Source organism: Ovis aries, chromosome 14, assembly GCF_016772045.2.
Source record: "Ovis aries strain OAR_USU_Benz2616 breed Rambouillet chromosome 14, ARS-UI_Ramb_v3.0, whole genome shotgun sequence".
NCBI classification, from domain to species: Eukaryota; Metazoa; Chordata; class Mammalia; order Artiodactyla; family Bovidae; genus Ovis; species Ovis aries.
In genome coordinates, this window is record NC_056067.1 from 63,886,146 (window position 1) to 63,909,759 (window position 23,614).

The 23,614-nt window shown below is 51.5% G+C and overlaps 1 protein-coding gene across 2 annotated transcripts; it reads left to right on the plus strand.

The window, feature by feature from the left end:
- Positions 1 to 19,004: 19,004 nt before the first annotated feature.
- On the plus strand, positions 19,005 to 23,195 carry LOC114118072 (leukocyte immunoglobulin-like receptor subfamily A member 6). 2 transcript variants are annotated; one of them, XM_060398203.1, is made up of 7 exons: positions 19,005 to 19,072; positions 19,228 to 19,263; positions 19,436 to 19,720; positions 19,851 to 20,150; positions 20,317 to 20,616; positions 20,943 to 21,126; positions 22,213 to 23,195. In XM_060398203.1, exons 1-7 carry the CDS (start codon positions 19,039 to 19,041, stop codon positions 22,646 to 22,648), a joined length of 1,575 nt encoding a protein of 524 aa, XP_060254186.1. In that variant the 5' UTR covers positions 19,005 to 19,038; the 3' UTR covers positions 22,649 to 23,195. The 2 variants fall into 2 exon arrangements, with proteins under 2 accessions (XP_060254186.1, XP_060254187.1); XM_060398204.1 differs by having other exon boundaries at positions 20,824 to 21,126; positions 22,213 to 22,445.
- Positions 23,196 to 23,614: the final 419 nt, after the last annotated feature.

The following is a 23,614-nucleotide window of genomic DNA, read 5'->3' on the forward strand; positions in this document are numbered from 1 at the left end:
AGCAGCAGGCGCCCTGAGACCCCCAGACAGGACAGCTGCCCCGGTTCCTGCAGGTGGGCAGCGAGTTCAGGCACCGGGAAGGGCCTCTGGAGGTGGTATGGACAGGGCAGGGGCCCGGAGCCCTCTGCTGCTCTCTGCTTCTGTACTCGGGGGTAAAATGGAAGCTGACACACAGACGACCTGGGGGTTTCTGACAGCGTCAAGACGACTCAAGGGGGAGGGGACATTCTCTGAGACAAACGGAGCTGGGAAACCGGGATATCCGCCTGCAGAACGGAGATCGATGTGATACACGCCACACAAAAAGATCAGCTCAGAATGGATCCATGTGACGGCTAGAATCCTCTAAGAGAAAACAGAAAGTAAATCTTCATCTGGTGACTTGACAATAGATTCTTTGCTATGACAGGAAAAGGGCCAGAAGAAAAGAAAAAAAAAAAGATTAATTCCACCAAAGTTTAACCTGGTGGTACCTCAAAAACACTCTCCAGAGTATAAAAGACAGCTAACAAAATTTGAAAAAAATATTAGCACATCGTCTAGTCAGAGTATAATATCCTGATACATGAGGAATATCTTTAACTCAATAACAAGAAACGACCCAATATTTTTAAAACAGTCAAAGGCTTAAATAGATATTTCTACAGAGAAGATATACAAGTGGATGGCTAGCACATGAAAGGATGTTTAGAACATCTGTCATTAGGGAAATGAAAGTTAAACCACGATGAGATGCCGTTTGAGCCCAATGAGATAGACCATGATTTGAGAAATTAACAGCTGGTGATGAGGCGGTGGAGAAACCTAAAGCCGTGACATTGTGGGTGAGCATGGGAAATGGCTCCACCACTCTGCAAAGCGAGTCGGCAGTTCCTGGAAGAGCAAACCGGAATTAGCGTTTGACCTAGAAGGCCCACTTCGTGGTGCAGTTTCGGTTCTGCAAGATGAGGAGGCTCTGGAGACCGGCTGCAGCACGGAGTGCTGGCCTGTGGCTGGCCACACCGTGCTGTGCGCCAGGCGGCACAGAGAGCAGACCCTCTGTTAAGCGCTCCTACCACAATTAAAACACAAAAAGCCAGGGGCGGTCCTAGAGGGCGGAGGAATAGGACGTGAAGACCACTTTCTCCCTCACAAATTCCTCAAAAGAACATTTCAACACTGAGAAAACTCCTCAAAACAACTTCTGTAGGCTGGCAGAGGACATCAGGCAACCAGAAAAGCAGACCATTGTCTTCAAAAACAGGTAGAAAAAATATAAAAGACGAAAAAGGAGACAAAGGAGGTGGGGCGGGAGCTCCGTCCCGGGAAGGGAAGCCCGTCCCGGGAAGGGAATTTTAAGAAGAGAGGTTTCCAAACACCAGGAAACACTCTCCCTGCCAAGTCTGTGGCGAGCCTTGGAAACACAGAGGGCAACATAACAGGAAGGGAAAAATAAAGAAATAATTAAAACCAAGAGATTACAAGCCCAACAGTAACTCCCCCAGCGGAAAAGCAGCACAGACGCCTGCATCCACCACTGGGAAGTGGGGGCAGGGCAGGGACACGCGGGAGGCGCGGGCTGCAGTGCTTTGTAAGAATCGGGCAGGAACACCCCACACGCAACCAGAACGATCTAACTTGGGCTAGCAAACCAGACTGTGGGATAGCTACCACGCGAAAAGCTCAAACATAAGACACCTCCAGGATCGAGCACAGAACAAAGGACGGAACGGAAAAGGCCGGCTGCAGACCATCCCCTGCCGGGGACAGGCAGCCAGAGCCGTAAGGGCTGGAAAGGGGCAATTGCAGACCCGGAGAGACTTCACTTACCAAACTGCAAGCAGGCTTCTTTGCTAAGACTTCTGGGGGTGCTGGACAGTCACCATCTGCCTCACAAGGGGCGCCAGTGGTCCACCCAGAAAACTGAGCAGCAGAGGCAGAAAAGGCGACAAGTCGCAGCTATCGCGCTCGCCAAACTCCTGAGCTACTCGGACCTGGGAAGGGCACAAAACGCAGTCCCAACCGAATCTGTGCCTCTGAGGGCTACCTGAGCGCCAAACCTGAGCAGCTTAGACCGGGGAAGTGCATGCAGCCTAGGGCCGGCCTCAGATGGTTCCCGGCTGAGCATCGTAGAGCCGGAGCGGTTTGTACGCCGAGAGAAGGGACAGGTCCAGCAGGGCTGAGACACTGTGTGCACACGACAGCGCTATTTGTTTGCAGCATCCCCCCCTCCCCACAGCGTGACTGAACTAGTGAGCCTAAAAAACCAGCATAAAGAAGAAGTTAAACAGAGGGAACCGCCTTGGAAGTGACCCCACACTGCCCACAACATCAGAGAAGGGCCAGTTATATCTTTACTATTTTTACAATCATTCCTTTTTTTCCTTTTTTTTTTCTTTTTTCTGACTTTTTTTTAATAGTTAAGTCTTCTATTTCTGCTCTAATTTTTATTTCTACAACCTATTATTACTATTCAAAAAAAAGACTTTTTTTTTTTTAAGGCAAACACCATATATAGTCTTTGGGTGGTTATTGGTGTTTGTGTTTTTGTTTGTTTGTTTGTTTGTTTTAATAATTCTTGTGGCTTTTTTTCTTTTTTCCTTTTTCCTTCTGCTTCTTTTCTTTAATATTGTATTTTTGAAAATCCAACCTCTTCTCTAGATTTGTAATCTTTGCTCTTCGGTTTTTGTTGTCAATTTTGTACATTCAAAAACCCAAACTTCACTACCCAATTTTACCTGACAGCGAGATTACAGGCTTGACCACTCTCTCCTCCTTTGGACTCTCCTTTTTCTCCACCAGGTGGCCTCTGTCTCTTTTCTCCCCCATCTCTTCTCTATCCAACTCTGTGAATCTCTGTGTGTTCCAGACAGTGGAGAACACCTAAGGAACTGGTTACTGGCAGGATTTGTCTCTCTCCTTCTCATTCTTCTCTCTTATCCTCCTGGTCACCTCTGTCTACTTCCTCCCTCTCCTCTTCCCCATATAACTCCGTAAATACCTCTGAGCGGCCCAGACTATGGAGCGCACATAAGGAAGTGACTACTGGCTAGCTTGTTCTCTCCTCTTTTGATCTCACCGCATCTCAATCCAGTCACCTCTAAATACCCCCTCCCTCTTCTCTTCTCCTTGTAACTCAGTGAACCTCTCTGGGTGTCCCTCAATGTGGAGAAACTTTTCATCTTTAACCTAGATGTTTTATCATCGGTGCTGTATATATGGAGAAGTCTAGAGGCTACTGTAAAAATAAAACTGAAAACCAGAAGCAGGAGGCTTAAATCCAAAGCCTGAGAACATCAGAGAACTCCTGAATTCAGGGAACATTAAGCAATAGGAGCTCATCAAGTGCTTCCATACCTACACTGAAACCAAGCTCCACCCAAGGGCCAACAAGTCCCAGAACAAGACATACCACACAAATTCTCCAGAAACACAGGAACACACTCCTGAGCGTCAATATACAGGCAGCTCAAAGTTACTCCAAAACCTTTGACGTCTCATAACCCATTACTGATCACTCCACTGCACTCCAGAGAGAAGAAACCCAGCTCCACCCACCAGAACTCCAACACAAGCCTCCCTAACCAGGAAACCTAGACAAGCCACTGATACAACCCCACCCACAGTGAGGAAGCTCCATAATAAAGAGAACTCCACAAATTACCAGAATATAAAAAGGCCACCCCAAACGCAGCAATATAATCAAGATGAAGAGACAGAGGAATACTCAGCAGGTAAAGGAACAGGAGGGTTGCCCACCAAACCAAACAAAAAAGGAAGAGGTAGGGAATCTACCTGAGAAAGAATTCTGAATATTGATAGTGAAAATGATCCAAAATCTTGAAATCAGAATGGAATCACAGATAAATAGCCTAGAGACAAGGATTGAGAAGATGCAAGAAAGGTTTAACAAGGACCTAGAAGAAATAAAAAAGAGTCAATATATAATGAATAATGCAATAAATGAGATCAGAAACACTCTGGAGGCAACAAATAGTAGAATAATGGAGGCAGAAGATAGGATTAGTGAAATAGAAGATAGAATGGTAGAAATAAATGAATCAGAGAGGAAACAAGAAAAACGAATTAAAAGAAATGAGGACAATCTCAGAGGCCTCCAGGACGATATGAAACACTCCAACATTCGAATTATAGGAGTCCCAGAAGAAGAAGACAAAAAGAAAGACCATGAAAAAATCCTTGAGGAGATAATAGTTGAAAACTTCCCTAAAATGGGGAAGGAAATAATCACCCAAGTCCAAGAAACACAGAGAGTCCCAAATAGGATAAACCCAAGGCGAAACACCCCAAGACACATATTAATCAAATTAACAAAGATCAAACACAAAGAACAAATATTAAAAGCAGCAAGGGAAAAACAACAAATAACACACAAGGGGATTCCCATAAGGATAACAGCTGATCTTTCAATAGAAACTCTTCAGGCCAGGAGGGAATGGCAAGACATACTTAAAGTGATGAAAGACAATAACCTACAGCCCAGATTACTGTACCCAGCAAAGATCTCATTCAAATACGAAGGAGAAATCAAAAGCTTTACAGACAAGCAAAAGCTGAGAGAATTCAGCACCACCAAACCAGCTCTCCAACAAATGCTAAAGGATATTCTCTAGACAGGAAACACAAAAAGGGCGTATAAACCCGAACTCAAAACAATAAAGTAAATGGTAATGGGATCATACTTATCAATAATTACCTTAAACATAAATGGGTTGAATGCCCCAACCAAAAGACAAAGGCTGGCTGAATGGATACAAAAACAAGACCCCTCTATATGCTGCTTACAAGAGACCCACCTCAAAACAAGGGACACATACAGACTGAAAGTGAAGGGCTGGAAAAAGATATACCAAGCAAATAGAGACCAAAAGAAAGCAGGAGTGGCAATACTCATTTCTGATAAAATAGACTTTAAAACAAAGGTTGTGAAAAGAGACAAAGAAGGCCACTACATAATGATCAAAGGATCAATCCAAGAAGAAGATATAACAATTATAAATATATATGCACCCAATATAGGAGCACTGCAATATGTAAGACAAATGCTAACAAGTATGAAAGAGGAAATCAACAATAACACAATAATAGTGGGAGACTTTAATACCCCACTCACACCTATGGACAGATCAACTAAACAGAAAATCAACAAAGAAACGCAAACTTTAAATGATACATTAGATCAGTTAGACCTAATTGATATCTACAGGACATTTCACCCCAAAACAATGAATTTCACCTTTTTCTCAAGTGCTCATGGAACCTTCTCCAGGATAGATCACATCCTGGGCCATAAATCTAAACTTGATAAATTCAAAAAATCGAAATCATTCCAAGCATCTTTTCTGACCATAATGCATTAAGATTAGATCTCAATTACAGGAGAAAACTATTAAAAATTCCAACAGATGGAGGTTGAACAACACACTTCTGAATAACCAACAAATCACAGAAGAAATCAAAAAGAAATCAAAATATGCATAGAAACTAATGAAAATGAAAACCCAACAACCCAAAACCTGTGGGACACTATAAAAGCAGGGCTAAGAGGAAAGTTCATAGCAATACAGGCATACCTCAAGAAACAAGAAAAAAGTCAAATAAATAACCTAACTCTACACCTAAAGCAACTAGAAAAGGAAGAATTGGAGAACCCCAAAGTTAGTAGAAGGAAAGAAATCTTAAAAATTAGGGCAGAAATAAATGCAAAAGAAACCAAAGAGACCATAGCAAAAATCAACAAAGCCAAAAGCTGGTTCTTTGAAAGGATAAATAAAATTGACAACCCATTAGCCAGACTCATCAAGAAGCAAAGAGAGAAAAATCAAATCAATAAAATTAGAAATGAAAATGGAGAGATCACAACAGACAACACAGAAATACAAAGGATCATAAGAGACTACTATCAGCAGTTATATGCCAATAAAATGGACAATGTGGAAGAAACGGACAAATTCCTAGAAAAGTACAATTTTCCAAAACTGAACCAGGAAGAAATAGAAAATCTTAACAGACCCATCACAAGCACGGAAATTGAAACTGTAATCAGAAATCTTCCAGCAAACAAAAGCCCAGGTCCAGAGGGCTTCACAGCTGAATTCTACCAAAAATTTCGAGAAGAGCTAACACCTATCCTACTCAAACTCTTCCAGAAAATTGCAGAGGAAGGTCAACTTCCAAACTCATTCTATGAGGCCACCATCACCCTAATACCAAAACCTGACAAAGATACTACAAAAAAAGAAAACTACAGGCCAATATCACTGATGAACATAGATGCAAAAGTCCTCAACAAAATTCTAGCAATCAGAATCCAACAACACATTAAAAAGATCATACACCATGACCAATGGGCTTTATCCCAGGGATGCAGGGATTCTTCAATATCCGCAAATCAATCAATGTAATTCACCACAAATTGAAAAATAAAAACCATATGATTATCTCAATAGATGCAGAGAAGGCCTTTGACAAAATTCAACATCCATTTATGATAAAAACTCTCCAGAAAGCATCAATAGAAGGAACACACCTCAACATAATAAAAGCTATATATGACAAACCCACAGCAAACATTATCCTCAATGGTGAAAAATTGAAAGCATTTCCCCTAAAGTCAGGAACAAGACAAGGGTGCCCACTTTCACCGCTACTATTCAACATAGTTCTGGAAGTTTTGGCCACAGCAGTCAGAGCAGAAAAAGAAATAAAAGGAATCCAAATTGGAAAAGAAGAAGTAAAACTCTCACTGTTTGCAGATGACATGATCCTCTACATAGAAAACCCTAAAGACTCTGCCAGAAAATTACTAGAGCTAATCAATGAATATAGTAAAGTTGCAGGATATAAAATCAACACACAGAAATCCCTTGCATCCCTATACACTAATAATGAGAAAGTAGAAAAAGAAATTAAGGAAACAATTCCATTCACCATTGCAATGAAAAGAATAAAATACTTAGGAATATATCTACCTAAAGAAACTAAAGACCTATACATAGAAAACTATAAAACACTGGTGAAAGAAATCAAAGAGGACACTAATAGATGGAGAAATATACCATGTTCATGGATTGGAAGAATCAATATAGTGAAAATGAGTATACTACCCAAAGCAATTTACAAATTCAATGCAATCCCTATTAAGCTACCAGCCACATTTTTCACAGAACTAGAACAAATAATTTCAAGATTTGTATGGAAATACAAAAACCTAGAATAGCCAAAGCAATCTTGAGAAGGAAGAATGGAACTGGAGGAATCAACTTGCCTGACCTCAGGCTCTACTACAAAGCCACAGTCATCAAGACAGTATGGTACTGGCACAAAGACAGACATATAGATCAATGGAACAAAATAGAAAGCCCAGAGATAAATCCACACACATATGGACAGCTTATCTTTGACAAAGGAGACAAGAATATACAATGGAGTAAAGACAATCTCTGTAACAAGTGGTGCTGGGAAAACTGGTCAACCACTTGTAAAAGGATGAAACTAGATCACTTTCTAACACCGCACACAAAAATAAACTCAAAACGGATTAAAGATCTAAATGTAAGACCAGAAACTATAAAACTCCTAGAGGAGAACATAGGCAAAACACTCTCCGACATAAATCACAGCAGGATCCTCTATGATCCACCTTCCAGAATACTGGAAATAAAAGCAAAAATAAACAAATGGGATCTAATTAAAATTAAAAGCTTCTGCACAACAAAGGAAAATATAAGCAAAGTGAAAAGACAGCCTTCTGAATGGGAGAAAATAATAGCAAATGAAGCAACTGACAAACAACTAATCTCAAAAATATACAAGCAACTTATGCAGCTCAATTCCAGAAAATAAATGACCCAATCAAAAAACGGGCCAAAGAACTAAATAGACATTTCTCCAAAGAAGACATACAGATGGCTAACAAACACATGAAAAGATGCTCAACATCACTCATTATTAGAGAAATGCAAATCAAAACCACAATGAGGTACCACTTCACACCAGTCAGAATGGCTGCGATCCAAAAATCTGCAAGCAATAAATGCTGGAGAGGGTGTGGAGAAAAGGGAACACTCCTACACTGTTGGTGGGAATGCAAACTAGTACAGCCACTCTGGAGAACAGTGTGGAGATTCCTTAAAACATTACAAATAGAACTACCTTATGACCCAGCAATCCCACTGCTGGGCATACACACCAAGGAAACCAGAATTGAAAGAGACACATGTACCCCAATGTTCATCGCAGCACTGTTTATAATAGCCAGGACATGGAAACAACCTAGATGTCCATCAGCAGATGAATGGATAAGAAAGCTGTGGTACATATACACAATGGAGTATTACTCAGCCGTTAAAAAGAATTCATTTGAATCAGTTCTGATGAGATGGATGAAACTGGAGCCGATTATACAGAGTGAAGTAAGCCAGAAAAAAAAAACAAACACCAATACAGTATACTAACACATATATATGGAATTTAGAAAGATGGCAATGACGACCCTGTATGCAAGACAGCAAAAAAGACACAGATGTGTATAACGGACTTTTGGACTTAGAGGGAGAGGGAGAGGGTGGGATGATTTGGGAGAATGGCATTCTAACATGTATACTATCATATAAGAATCGAATCACCAGTCTATGTCCGACGCAGGATACAGCATGCTTGGGGCTGGTGCACGGGGATGACCCAGAGAGATGTTATGGGGAGGGAGGCGGGAGGGGGGTTCATGTTTGGGAACACATGTACACCCGTGGTGGATTCATTTCAATGTATGGCAAAACCAATACAGTATTGTAAAGTAAAATAAAGTAAAAAAATAAAAATAAAAAATAAATAAAAAACAAAAAGCCGCCAACAGATACTCAGACATTTATGCGGGTGTGTTCACGAAGTAGGCACAGGAGACAAAACAGGCCAACAATCCGCATGGCTGTCGCTGATGAGTGGGTAAACAAAGATACCATTCACTGTTTTCAAGTGGCATTTTGTCCAAAGCAGAGACAGAGGCCCTGGGACACAGGAGGCTCGGTGGGGACAGACTTTCTTGGGGGAGAAGGGAATGTCCTCGGCCCGGATCTGACCCCAGCCCTCAGGGCGCAGAGCAGACCTGGAGCGTCCAGGACGTGTGGTGGGGCTGGGCGCTCACAGGGAACTCTCTTCCAGGGCTGTGCTGGGGCCAGAGGGACCAGGGACAACCAGGTGAGCCCCCAGACCTCCTGCTTCCACCCACCACCACTGGTCCCTGGGGAGCACAGTGGGTCGGGGCTGCTGGTGGCCCGTCAGGGAGGGACCTGGATGACAGCTGGGAAACCTGGGGGAGAAGGTGCCCTGACTCCTCAGGTTTGATTCCTTCCCAGAGGTTCTCCCCAAACCCTCCATCCAGGCTGACCCAGGCACCATGGTTGCCCAGGAGAGCCCAGTGACCACCTGGTGTCAGGGGTCTCTGATGGTGGATGTCTACCGTCTGTATAAAGAGAAGGGCTCCATATACTGGGAGGCTAAGACCCCACAGGGCTCCAGAAACAAAGCCAAGTTCTACTTTGCATCCTCAAGCTCAAGTGATGCCGGGCAGTATCAGTGTGCATATCAGAGCAGGAACGGCTGGTCAGTGCAGAGTGACCCCCTTCCCCTGGTGTTGACAGGTAAGAGGGAAGGACGGGTCCCTCCCACTGTGGGCTCCACATCACAGGCAGAGGAGCAGAGTGGTCCCCCTTTAACACAGCCCCTCGCCCCTATGAATGTACAGGAAACCCTCGCTCTCGACCCAGCCTGGCTCGCTCGTGCTCCCTGGAGACAACCTGACCCTCCGGTGTCACTCAGAGGCCAGCTTTGGCAGCTTCGCTCTGACCAAGGACGAGGGGCTCAGCCCTCCCCTCCGTCTAGAAGGGCAGCAGAGCCCTGACCTCACCCTGGGCTGGATGAGCTGTACCCACAGGGGCTGGTACAGACGCTACAGCGGACACAACTCCTATGCGTGGTCCGACACCAGCGCCCCCCTGGACATCCTGATCACGGCTGAGGTGCCCCTGTCCTGGCCCAGGTCCCGACTGTCTGCTCAGGGCGCTGGACCAGGGTCGGCCCTGGTGGTGACGGGTCCGGGGAGAGGGTCCTGGAGCAGAGGCCCAGGTGGGGCAGGGGTCTGGGTGGGGGGGGACATGAAAACAGGAGTGAGAGGCGCGGGGATTAAGGAGACCCACACAGACGGGCTGAGAGGAGCTGGGAGGGCTCACAGGGAGGCCCCCTGCTCAGAGTCCGGGGTGTGGGGAGGGGCTCTCTACTCATCACCCCCATTCTCCCCCCAGGAATGCACAGGAAACCCTCCCTCTCCGCCCGCCCGGGGGCCTCAGTGCCCCAGGGAGAGAACGTGACCCTGCAGTGTCGCTCTGAGGTCCAGGCAGACACCTTCCATCTGTCCAAGGAGGGGTCGCTCGCTGCTCCCCAGCACCTTCGTCTGCAGGATCCGGCTCCACCCGTTCAGGCCAACTTCACCCTGCGTGCTGTGACCTCAGCCCACAGTGGGACCTACAGGTGCTACAGCTCACAGAGCACCGCCCCCCACCTGCTGTCGCTCCCCAGCGACCCCCTGGAGCTCCAGTTCTTAGGTGAGGAGACCCCTGCCCATACCCACTGAGGAGTCAGACCCACAGCTCAGCCCTGCCCCCGGGGAGCTCTGGGATGCTTGTAAAGAAGGGAGACATGGGGACGTCAGCCACAGATGACCCCACCTCATGGGGGGATGGATAATACGAGGGGGTCCCTCTCCGTCTACTCCACGTACCCCTCCCCAGGGTCCAGGCGGTGCTAGGTGTGCAGAGAGGGGACTGGAGAATGGAAAGCTCTGGGCTTTGAGGGTAGACATGGAGCTAAAAGCAGCATGAAGACCCAGACACACCCCCACACCCTCTTCTGTCCTCGTTTCAGGGAGCAGCTGGGGCCTGCGGACCCCACCCACATGTGGGAGCTCCACGTCCGCTGAGTAACCGAGTCCTCCTAGCCTCGAGGAGATGAAGTCTCCCTGGCCCTGGGCGACCTGCTGTTCGCCTTCCCCACTAAACCTTTACAGGTTGCTTCCCACGGGGTCTAGGGTGGGGTGGGGATGAAGGGAGTGGGCTTCAGGTCCCAAGTATAACTGAGCTCACAGGTCCCTACTGGCTGCTCAGAGTGAGAAGAATTGCATGAAGGGGAAGCCACCCAGCTGGTCAGGGAGAGAAGAGGAGGCGGCCTCCCCGCCTCTGTCCGTGGTGCTGATTCCCGGAGCCTGAGAGAGTCAAGGTCACCAAGGGAACCAGCCCCACAGTGCGCAGGGCAGACTGAAGGCGGCCTCCTAGCCTCTGTCCGTGGTGCTGATCCCCGGGACCTGAACATCAAGGGCGCCAAGGGAACCAGCCCCACAGTGCGCAAGGCAGAGTGAAGGCGGCCTCCTAGCCTCTGTCCGTGGTGCTGATTTCCGGGAGTGTGAGGACACCAAGAGAATCAGCCCCGCAGTATGCAGGACAGAGTGAAGGCGGCCTCTCATTTCCAGGTCAAAGAGGTGGGAGGGTTCACTGGACAGTTACATGTAAATCAACGAAACTAGCACATTCTCCCACACTATATAAAAATAAACTCAAAATGGTTTGAAGACCTAAATGTTAGAGAGAACATCGTAAAACTGCCGGAAGAGAACATGGGCCAAGCACTCTCTGATATACATTGTATCAATATTTTCACAGATCAGTCTCCCGAGGCAAAATAAATAAAAGCAAAAATTAACAAATGGGACCTCACCAAACTTATAAACTTTACCACAACAAAGGAACCTTCAACTAGAAAAGACTACACATGGAATGGTAGAAACATTTGCAAATGATGCGACCAAAATATATGAACTGCTCATATGACTCAAAATCAAAGAAACAAACAACCCATCAAAAATGGGCAGACAAACTAACTGAACAGACATTTTCCCGAAGACATACAGATGGCCAACGGGCACATGTCAACACTGTCAATATTTACAAAAATGCAGATCAAACCTGCAATGGGTTACCACCACACACCATGGAATGGATATCAACAAAATCCACAGGTAATGAATGGTGGAGAGGGTATGGAGAAAAGAGGACCTTCCGACACCTTTGGGACGTGTGTGCTTCTGCCGTGTCTGTTTCTGAATCCATGGAGTGTAGCCCGCCAGGCTCCTCTGTCCATGAGATTCTCCAGGCAAGAATACTGGAGTGGGTTGTCATGCACTCAACCAGGGCATCTTCCCCACCCAGGGACTGAACGCGCGACTCTCTGGTTTCCTGCATGGGCAGGCGGCTTCTTTACCACTAGCTTCACCTCTCCTACCTTGAAAGGCGCTCTTCTTCCGGCTTAGAGCCATCCTGCCCGTGGCCACTAGAGGGCACATGAGGGGCACGGCAGAGTCTGTCCTCGCGGTGAGGCCCTGTTCAGGAGGCGCCTGGACTTCCCGCTGAACCGGTGCATCCTTCCCCCAAACCAGAGTCTGCCCTCAGAAAGAGCCAGCTTGAGTCCAGGAGAGATCTATCCTTGCGGTAAGACCCTGTTCCGGAGGCGCCCCGGACTTCTCGCTGAACCAGTGCCTCTGCCCTCAGAAAGAGCCAGCTGAGTCCAGGAGAGACGACGCGCCCAGCCTGTCCAGCGAGGCTCTTAAGGACCCCTCAGTTAGAGTCCTCACACTTCACTGGTTAAATGAAACTCCCACCTAACCTGCTAATTCCCACATCTCTGCCACATCATAGCACCACAGACTTCAAGGTGATGAATTCAGCAGAAAGCCCTGGACTGGGAGTTTGAACCACGAGGTTTCAGAAAGAGTACCATAGGTTGGTATGTTGAATGTGGATAAATCGCATTTCCCTTCCCTGGCAGGTCCTGCTTCTGTTTAACAAAAAAGCAGCTATGATTCTACAAAGTAGTTGTGGGGCTCGAGAACCGGGGCACTGTGACTCCACCCAGGGAAAGAGACAGTCGTCGAGAAATGCAGACTAGGAGTTCCTAATTAGTGAAAACGATTGTCTTAAAGAGGTTCAGTGAACTGATCTTCCACAAAGTGCCCAGGGGACAGAATCAGAAAGGACAGTCCCTTCAATAACCGGTGCTGGAAGAGCCAGATGGCAGCAGGCAGGAGGGTGAAGCGGGGCCCTCAGCTCACACTATATGTGAAATCATCTCAAAACGCAGCAGAGACTTAAACACAGGGCCTGAAACCACGAAGGAACAAGAGGAAACACGGGGAGCGTCGTGACATGGGTGAGGACAAGGTTTCTTTGGATGTGACGCCAAAAGCTCAGGCAGCAGACCAGGAACCAGACCAGGGGGTCCCGTAAATAAAACCTCCTGCACAACAGAGGAAACCGTCACAGGAGAGGCAATGGACGCAACGGGAGATGCGTGCAAACCACACATCTGATAAGGGGCTACTTCTCCAATATGCAAGGCGCTCACACAGCTCCACCCAAAGTAACACCAACCCAGCTTTTCCATGGGCACAGGACCTGAACAGGTATCTCTCAAAAGACAACGTCCACATGACCAAACAGACATGGAAAGGGGCTCAGCATCCACCTGAGGGGAGCACACGTCAGAGCCAGGAGATGTCACTGCACGTGTCACAGACACTCGGCTGCCAGGAAAAGACAGGTGCTGCTGAAATGCGGAGGGAAGAGAGCCTTGTGCAAGGTCGTTGGAAAGGCAACTGGTGCAGCCACTGCGGAAAACAGCATGGAGTTTCCTCAAACAACTAAACACTAAACACAAACTAAACACAGAACCACCCACCACATGACCCAGCAATTCCAACCCGGGGTATGTATCCAAAGAGGAGGCCAGGACCTCACAGACATGTCTGCCCTTTGTGTTCACTGAAGCATTGCTCACAATGGCCAAGACATGGAATCAGTCTCAGGGTCTGTCAATAGATACAGGAATAAAAGAAAAATGAGACACACACACACACAATGGAGCATTTTTCAGCCTTTGAAAAGCAGGAAATCCTTCCTTTCGAGACATCGTCGATGAACCTGGAGGACATTATGCCTAGTAAAGCAAGACAGAAAGCAGACATTGAGCAGGAGCTCACTGACCTGTGGAATCCAATAGTCACACTCTGAAACAGAGACTGGTAGTTGTCAGAGGCTGGGAAAGTGGGGGTGGAAATGGGGAGGGGCTGGTCACGGGGCCAAAGTTTCAGGGGTGCAGACGAGTAAGTTCTGGAGACCTGATGTGCAGCGATGAGACTAGAGCTGACCATACTCTACTGTAGACTCAGTCCTGGTTAGAGGGTAGCCTGGAGGGTCCTCACCAGACCCGCAGACCAAGGTGAACTACGGGAGCTGATGGACACGCTAATTAGCGGGACCGTGCTGTTTCACAGTGTAAGCGTGTATCCGAACATCAGGCTCTGCAGCTGAAATATACAAGTCTTGTCAGTTATACCTCAAGAAAGCTGACAAGTTTTCTTTCATTTAAGTAGACCAAACACGTGGTGAGTGAGCCCATTTCTAATTGAAGCCAGTCACTCCATGTTTAATATACGAACTGACATTTTCATTTCTGAACAAATGTGCATTCTCCTCCTCCACTGAAGAAAACAAGGCCCCAGTCATACTCCACCGTGAGCGCTCACGTGTAGGTATGCGTGCATGCACACCTGTGTGCCCGCACGCTCGGGCATCTGTGGCCGTGTTTGTGAGTGCCAGTGTAATCTTCCAAAGCTCACGTTTTGGCCATGCGTTCCTCACTTGCATCTCACTTGCTCCATGACATCAGCTAGTATTCCTTTCAGGGTGAAAAGAGTCAATGTCTAAGCCCTGGCACCTCTGGTGATGCCATCTTTCACCCTCATTCTCTATCAAGCTACTTGAAAACATTTCATATTTTTAATGAAGTGTGTGACTCTGTGACGAGGAGAGGAGAATACAGGTGAAGGTTAAGGGACCCATCCTCCCGCAGCACTCCTTCCGTCTGAGGAAGAGGCAGCCTGACCTGGTGGGTTTAGTGGCTGAGGTTCCACCCACAGGTCAGAAGTGGTGCCCAAATTTCAGGATTCAGAGATTTCCCCTTCTAATGACCCTTTGGCATTTCTCCCTTACAAATAACTTTTTGACTCAGTATAAAACGGTTCCTAATGAACTCCCGGAAGGTGTTTGTCCGATATCTCCTGGCATCAACTTTTTGTAGGAAGTCGTCTGATCCCAATGAGCTTGTCACTCTCTTGATAACTGACAAAGGTCAGTTTTCATTCCAATCTCAATGCAGGGCAATACCAAAGAATGTTCAAACTACTGTACAAGTGGGCTCATTTCACATGCTAGCAAGGCAATGCTCAAAATCCTCCAGTCTAGGCTTCAGCTGTACCTGAACCGAGAACTTCCAGGTGTACAGGGTGGATTTAGAAAAAGGCAGAGAAACCAGACATCAAATTGCCAACATCTGTTCGATCATAGAAAAAGCAAAGGAATTCCAGAAAAACATCGGCTTCTGCTTCATTGACTACACGAAAGCCTTTGACTGTGTGGATCACAACAAACTGGAGAAAATTCTTAAAGAGATGGGAATACCAGACCACCTGACCTGCCTCCTGAGAAACCTCTTTGCAGGACAAGAAGCAACAGTTAGAGCCGGACATGGAACAACTGACTGGTTCAAAACTGGGAAAGGAGTACGTCAAGGCTGCACGTAGTCACCTCGCTTATTTAACTGATATGCAGAGTACATCATGCTAAATGCTGGGCTGGATGAAGCACAACCTGGATTCAGCACTGCTGGGAGAAATATCAGTAACCTCAGATATCCAGATGACATCACCTTAATGGCAAAAAGCAAAGAGAAACTAAAGAGCATCTTGATAAAGGTGAAAGGGGACAGTAGAAAAGCTGGTTTAAAACTAAACTTCAAAAAACGAACAGCATGGCACCCGGTCCCATCACTTCACGGCAAACAGAGGAGGAAACAGTGGAAACAGTGACAGACTTTATTTTCGTGGGCTCCAAAGTCACTGCAGACAGTGACTGCAGCCATGAAATTAAGATGCTTGCTCCTTGGGAGAAAAGCTATGACAAACCTAAACAGCGTATTGGAAAGCAGAGACATTACTTTGCTGACAAAGGTCCATCTAGTCAAAGCTTTGGTTTTTCCAGTAGTCATGTATGGATGTGAAAGTTGGACTACGGAGAAAGCTGAGTGCTGAAGAACTGATGCCTTTGAACTGTGGTGCTGGAGAAGACTCTTGAGAGTCCCTTGGACTGCAACGAGATCAAACCAGTCACTCTTAAAGGAAATCAACCCTGAATATTCATTGGAAGGACTGATGCTGAAGCTGAAACTCCAATACTTTGGTTACCTAATGCGAACAGGTGAATCACTGGGAAAGACCCTGATGCTGGGAAACGTCGAGGACAGAAGAATTAGGGGGCGAAAGAGGATGAGAGGTTGGACGGCATGACCATCTCAATGGCCATCAGTTGAGCAAGCTCTGGGAGACAGTGATGGACGGGGGGGCCTGGCATCCTGCAGTCCTTGGGGATCACAAAGTCTCAGCCACGGCTTAGCGACTGAACATCAGTGTACTTACAATCAGCGTCACCTCTTCCTGTCGCCTCTTGCTTGCCTCGGACACCCCACGTCTCAGCAGGCTGCTCTGCACAGCGCTGTCCCATTCGGGGGTCAGGCCGAGGCCTACCCCTCTCACACTGACCACCTCTCATATGTTTCTCTCGGGACTGGCCTGGGAGGCAGTCTGACGGGTGGCCCCCTGCAGCTACACCACACCCCGGAGTCCACAGCCACAGACTCTGCCCCGGTTCAGAGCTGTGCCCTCAGGATGGGGCATAGGGGCCCCATAGCCTCCCGCAGGTGGACGCCATGGCTGCTAGAGTGGGCCCAAGTGTGTTTCCTGCCACACGTGGGAGGCTGCGCGGTGCTGACTGCAGGCCTAAGGCCGTGAGTAGAGGACTCCCGGTGCCCGCCAGACACTGCGGGAGGGGGGCTCCGGGTACCAGCCTCCATCCGGAGGCCTGACCCGCCCTGCCTGTGAGGATGGGTGCCCCTCTGTGTGCACACAGGGGTAAACTTTCCTCCGACACCAAGACGATCCCCACCGCCGGGGACCGCACCACCTACCTCTTGTGCTCCGTGGTGGTTCCCCTCTATTTGGGGAACTTTCTTTCTGCCCGAGTCTGTGGCTACGTGTTTCAGAAATACTCTCCAAGCACGTCTCAGCGTTAGGAGCAGAGGAGGCTCTGGGTGGGCACCACACTCACCCCGTCGGTGCAGTCTCAGCCCGCAGCCCTTCAGTCCACCCTCTCCCGCCATCACCTCATCAGGAACTTCACCGTGATGACGGCAGCAAGAGCCCACAGCCCCTCTGAGGGCTGAGGTCGGGACAACACGCAGAGGAGGAACCTCAGGTGCAGAGAAAGGGCACCGCCGCCCCAAGGACATGAGCAAGCGGGCACGCGGTTACAGGAGCATCTGTTCTCCATCAGAGAGAGCCCTGACCCTAGTCAATACCCCTTAAAGCTTGCAGAGTACATCATGAGAAGCGCTGGGCTGGAAGAAGCACAAGCTGGAATCAAGATTGCTGCGAGAAATATCAATAAGCTCAGACATGCAGATGACACCACCCTTATGGCAGAAAGTGAAGAGGAACTAAAAGCCTCTTGATGAAAGTGAAAAAGGAGAGTGAAAAATTTGGCTTAAAGCCCAACATTCAGAAAACTAAGATCATGGCATCCGGTCCCATCACTTCATGGCAAATAGATGGGGAAACAGCGGAAACAGTGTCAGACTTTATTTTTGGGAACTCCAGAATCACTGCAGGTGGTGACTGCAGCCATGAAATTAAAAGACGCTTACTCCTTGGAAGCAAAGTCATGACCAACCTAGATAGCATATTCAAAAGCAGAGGCACTACTTTGCCAAAAAAGGTCCGTCTAGTCAAGGCTATGGTTTTTCCAGTGGTCATGTATGGATGTGAGAGTTGGACTGTGAAGAAAGCTGAGTGCCAAAGAATTGATGCTTTTGAACTGTGGTGTTGGAGAAGACTCTTGAGGGTCCCTTGGACTAGAGGAGATCCAACGACTCCATTCTAAAAGAGATCAGCCCTGGGTGTTCTTTTGGAAGGAATGATGCTAAAGCTGAAACTCCAGTATTTTGGCCACCTCATGAGAAGAGTTGACTCCTTGGAAAAGACTCTGATGCTGGGAGGGATTGGGGGCAGGATGAGAAGGGGACGACAGAGGATGAGATGGCTGGATGGCCTCACCAACTCGATGGACGCAAGTCTGAGTGAACTCCGGGAGTTGGTGATGGACAGGGAGGCCTGGCGTGCTGCAATACATGGGGTCAGAGAGAGTCGGACACGGCTGAGCGACTGAACTGGACTGAACCGAGAGCTTGCAGGTGATGACAAGGTCGGCGGAAGACTGTGCCCAAGGACCCTGGTGCCCTGTGGGGGAAAGCACCCAGGGGCTTGTTCCCAGGAAGGCGGGCTGGACGGTGATGCGATAGAGAGAGACGCCCCTGAAGGGGGCTGTGATGGGGGAACCCATGCTCCAGGGCAGGGGAGGAGTCAGTTTCCTTCCATATTCCCTGAGCATCTCCTCTGGGCTCTCGGCCACGTGGACCCCACTGAGCCCCAGGAAGCTGTTGACCTCTGTCTCTGGGATCTGAGCCCTGCAGGGCAGCGGGCACTGGCATCCTCCCCGAAGCATCTCCAGGGCCAGGTGACCCGTCCACGGTGAGGACCCCTGGAGACCTTCTGATGTACAGGCATAGGAGGAAGCCGACCCTGAGGTGAGGCCCTCAGAGGGAAGGACAGGCCTGCTTGTCCATGCCTGAAACGGGCATCTCAGGAACACACTGGGACTGTCACAGGAACGAGAACAGGTTCTCATGAAGAGGCGGTTCCCCTTCCTGTGGGTTGCTGATATGACGTGAAGCTCCAGCCCCGGAGAGGACACGCCCTGTGGTCTGTCAGTCCGGAGGGCACCCAGGTCTCCTCCATCCCCACAGCCTGGACCGCAGGGAGGAGACGCCATGACCCCCGCGCTCCCCGCCCTGCTCTGCCTCGGTGAGATGGGAGGGGCGGGGGGAGCCCTGGTCTGGAGGGACCCCCCCCCCAGCCAGCCTACTCCTTCAGGGGACCCCAGGGCCCAGGAGGCTCCCGGGGAGGAGAGGTGCTGCTCAGAGGTGAGGGCACGCCTCTCACAGGGCGCTCTCTTCCAGGGCTGAGTGTGGGCCTGAGGACCCAGGTGCAGGCCGGTGAGTCTGTCCCAGGGCCAAGCTCCCTCCTCTCCTGGGAACAAAGGTCTCCCCCAGGCCGCCGGCAAGGGGAGGGCAGCTCGGGGCGCACAGAGGGGGAGTCTGGGAGGTCTGGGCAGAGAGCTGGGGCCTGGGGGGACGCCTGGTGAGCCCACCTCTGACTTCCTTCCAGGGACCCTCCCCAAACCCACCATCTGGGCTGAGCCGGGCTCTCTGGTCCCCTGGGGGAGCCCTGTGACCATCTGGTGCCTGGGGACTCTGGGGGCCCAGGAGTTCCATCTGGATAAAGAGGGAAGCAAAGCCTTCTGGGACAGACAGAAACCCCCAAGGCCCGGAGACAAGGCCAGGTTCTCCATTCAACACATGGGACAGGCCCATGCAGGGAGCTATTGGTGCAACTACAGAACCCCCACTGGCTGGTCAGAGCCCAGTGCCCGCCTGGAGCTGGTGGTGACAGGTGAGGGACACTCAGGGGCATCGGGCTCTGCCCTCGGGAGGGGGTCTGCTCTCAGGGGGTGTTCCTCTCCCAGCCGAGCCCTGGGGGGTGAGGGGAGCCCCAGGGAACCAGCTGCCTCCTTCTCTCCTAGGATCCAACGACAAACCCAGCCTCTCAGCCCTGCCGAGCCCTGTGGTGACCTCGGGTGGGAAAGTGACCCTCCAGTGTGGCTCTCATCGGGGATTTAACAGATTCCACCTGATCAAGGAAGGAGAAGATGCGTTCTCTTGGACCCTGGATGGAGAGCGACGCCCCGACGGGCAGACCCAGGCCCTGTTCCCCGTGGGCCCCGTGACCCCCGGACACGGGTGGACGTTCAGATGCTACAACTTTTACAGGGACACCCCCCAGGTGTGGTCAGCCCCCAGCGACCCCCTGGAGCTCCTGGTCTCAGGAGAGGAAGTCCCGTCCTGACCCCACACATTTGAGCAGACGAGACAACGTACTGGGGTCTCTGCTCCCAGGGGAGCCCCTGTGAGACGGTGGGGCCTGGGCCGGGCCGGGAGAGGGGGATCCACAGGGGTAGCCATCCCAACAACCTAGGGCGTGTCTCTCCCCAGGGCTGTCTGGGAAGCCCTCCCTCCTGACCCCGCAGGGCCTCGTCGTCACCTCTGGACAGAACCTGACCCTCCAGTGTCGCTCTGATGTCGGCTACGCCAGATTCGCTCTGTCCAAGGAGGGGGGACAGGACCTCCCCCAGCGCCCTGCCCGGAGGCCCCAGGGAGGGCTCTCTCAGGCCGACTTCCCCCTGGGACCCGTGGGCACCATCCACGGGGGCCGGTACAGATGCTACGGTGGACACAGCCTCTCCTCCGAGTGGTCAGCCCCCAGCGAGCCCCTGGAGCTGCTGGTGGCAGGTGAGGGGCCAGCGGGTCAGTCGCGGACCCAACTGGGGCCCCAGGGGTGATGCTGGGACTAGGGGGAGGGGTCCCAGGGAGGGACAGAGAGATGGGGTGGGGGAGGGGAGAGACTCGGAGAAACAGAGACAGTGCTGAGGGGCCAGAGAGGCCCGCAGAGTCTCGCTCAGAACTGGCCCAGCACCCGCACCCCCTTCCGCTCTGCAGGACGGCTCAGAGACAGCCCCTCCCTCTCGGTGCAGCCGGGCCCTTCGGTGGCTCCGGGAGAGACTGTGACCCTGCTGTGTCAGTCAGGAAACAGGACGGACACTTTCCTTCTGTCCAAGGAGGGGGCAGCCCATCGCCCCCTGCGTCTGCGCTCCCAGGACCAAGACGGGCGGTACCAGGCCGAGTTCTCCTTGAGCCCTGTGACCTCAGCCCACGGGGGCACCTACAGGTGCTACCGCTCACTCAGCACAGACCCCTACCTGCTGTCCCAGCCCAGCGAGCCCCTGGCCCTCGTGGTCTCAGGTGAGGCCCAGTCTGTCCGTCTGACTCAGCAGCTCGGGGCTCTGTGCCCCGGGATCACAGGGCGGTCGTGGAGGAGGGGGTGCTGAGGGAGGGGCTCCTTGAAGGAGGGGCCTCGGAGCCTGCGCCCCACCCTTCCTCCTGCACTGGGATCCTGGAGGGGCAGGTGGGCAGTGTGAGGGTCTCAGGAGGCCACAGGGCCATACAGGGCAGAAGGGAATGAGGTGGGGACCCTGGGTCAGCCCGGCGCACCCCTTCCTGGGCTCAGCCACAGACCCAGACCTAAACCTGGGGAGTCTCAGGGCTCTGTGCTCAGGGGAGACAGCCCAGCCCAGGGGGCTTTGAGATTCTCTGTGGGGACAAGACCCCTCAGATTGTCAAGGGCTGGAGGGGAGTCGGGCAGAGATAGCATGGGAGCCACAGGCTGCAGGGGCCTGAGGCTGCTGGATGGGGGTCAGTCTGCGGAGGAGCAGGCCCGCCCCACCCCATTCTGCCCCCGGAGGCTGCAGGGATCGCCCCCTCCCCCAGGCAGAGTCAAGCCGGCAGACGCAGAGGGCTGAGTGAGCGCCTGTGGGGGGGCAGTGGTGGGTCCAAGAGAGCCAGGGTTGGGTCTCACACTGGGACCCCACAACCACCACTCAGGGCCGGGCCCTCGCCAACCCCTGGACCCCGCAGACTACTGCTCAGGGCCGGGCCCTGGCCAACCCCTGGACCCCGTAGACCACCACTCAGGGCCGGGCCCTGGCCCAACCCCGGGACCCCGCAGACCACCGCTCACCCCGCAGACCTGTGCTGTCTGAGCTCCAGCAGCTCAGGGTCCTGAGCAGGAACCTCTGAGACAGGAAGATACAGAGGCCCCAGGAGGCTCTCGAGGAGGCCACGGCCCACCCACAGCCTCCCTTCAGGACCCTCAGGCCCCGCTGACACCCTCCCCCATCACCGCAGTCAGACCCATGAGTGGGAACAAGGACACCATCCCCGTCAGGGGCTGGGCTTGGGGCCACGTCCTCTCCCGGGAGGTGGGTGCCCTGGGCTCACTCCCAAGCTCCGGGTGACGGGGCCGGGCTGACCTGTGTGCCCTCATCCCAGACTACACGGTGCAGAATCTCACCCGCGTGGGCCTCGCGGCCTTGGTCCTGCTGCTCCTCGGGATCCTGCTGTGCCAGGCACGGCACGACCGCGAAGGAGCCCGAGACGTGGCCCGGAGCTGAGCATGGGGGCCCTGCAACGCCCGGAGCACCGCAGCCCCGGACGCGAGCTTCTAGCCCCGGAGCTTTGGGAGGAGCCTCTGACCCCGGAGGAGAGACGGCCCCGGGGTGAGAGGAGGGGGGCTGGGGGCTCAGCTTTTGCTTACCGGGGCCCCCTCCCTCCCAAGGAGGACGCCCTGACTCCCGTCTCCGCTCACCACGGCCCGAGGCGCATCCCACATGGCAGGCGCGGGTCCTCACCCTGCACACCCGCAGGCTCTGTCCACTCTCATGGAGGACGTGAGCCTCATTGTTCACGCCCTCCATCTCTGGTGTGAGCAATGACCTCCATCCCTTCTCAGACACAGAACGTCGTATAAGTAACTGAATAAATGGGTGGAAGTGGGGCCCTGTTTGGAACAGTTGGATCCTAAACTCTTCCCTGAGCCCCCGTCTGGCCCCCTCACGCCCCTCTCTCCTCGTCAGAGGACACCCGGTGCAGTTTCTCCAGAAACACTGTCAGTGTGAGGGACCCCAGGCGTTTGAAGTTGCAGTCAAGGCTACGCTGGTAAACGAGCTCAGGAGTATATCGTTTGTAAAGAGCCCCGGTGTGGGGTTCCCTGGTGGTGAGGAATCTGCCAGCCAGTGCAGGAGACACGGGTTCAGTCCGTGATCCTGGGGGACCGCACGGGCCAAGGAGCCACGGAGTCCGTGAACTGCAGCGCCTGAGGCCGGCACGTCCTGGAGCCTGCGCACCGCCAGAGTCCAGTGCTGCAGACGCCCAGACACCGCAGCGAGGGAGCAGCCCCGCTCACACAACCAGACACACCCCCGCAGCAACACAGACATCAGCCGGCAATAAACGCTTACAGAGCCCAGTGTGAACTGTGTGTCTCCTTTGGGGCAAACGCGCTCCGTGGCCAGCCTCAGGGAGCCCGGGTGAACGCGCCCAAGGCCGGGTGGGAAGGAAGGAGCAGGCGGACTTTCCCACAGGAGCGAGTCTGGTCCAGCCAGCCCCCACCGGTGGCCCCACGCGCACTGATGTGTCCTCATTACACCTCACGTAGGGTCGTCTCCACCCCAGCTTTATGCCCCAGGTTCCCTGAAATGAGATGCCCACCTCCTAGTTCATCTGCAAGAGAGGGAAAGAGGAAACGATGGAGGAGACAAGGCTGACTGACGAATCCCAGCACACCACGGGCAGGTGTACTCATCACCCCGGTCAATCTGGAGAGGCGACAGCAACTCTCAGTTAAAGGGAAGAGACACAGCGCTGGCCCACAGTTGTATAACCAGAGGAAGAT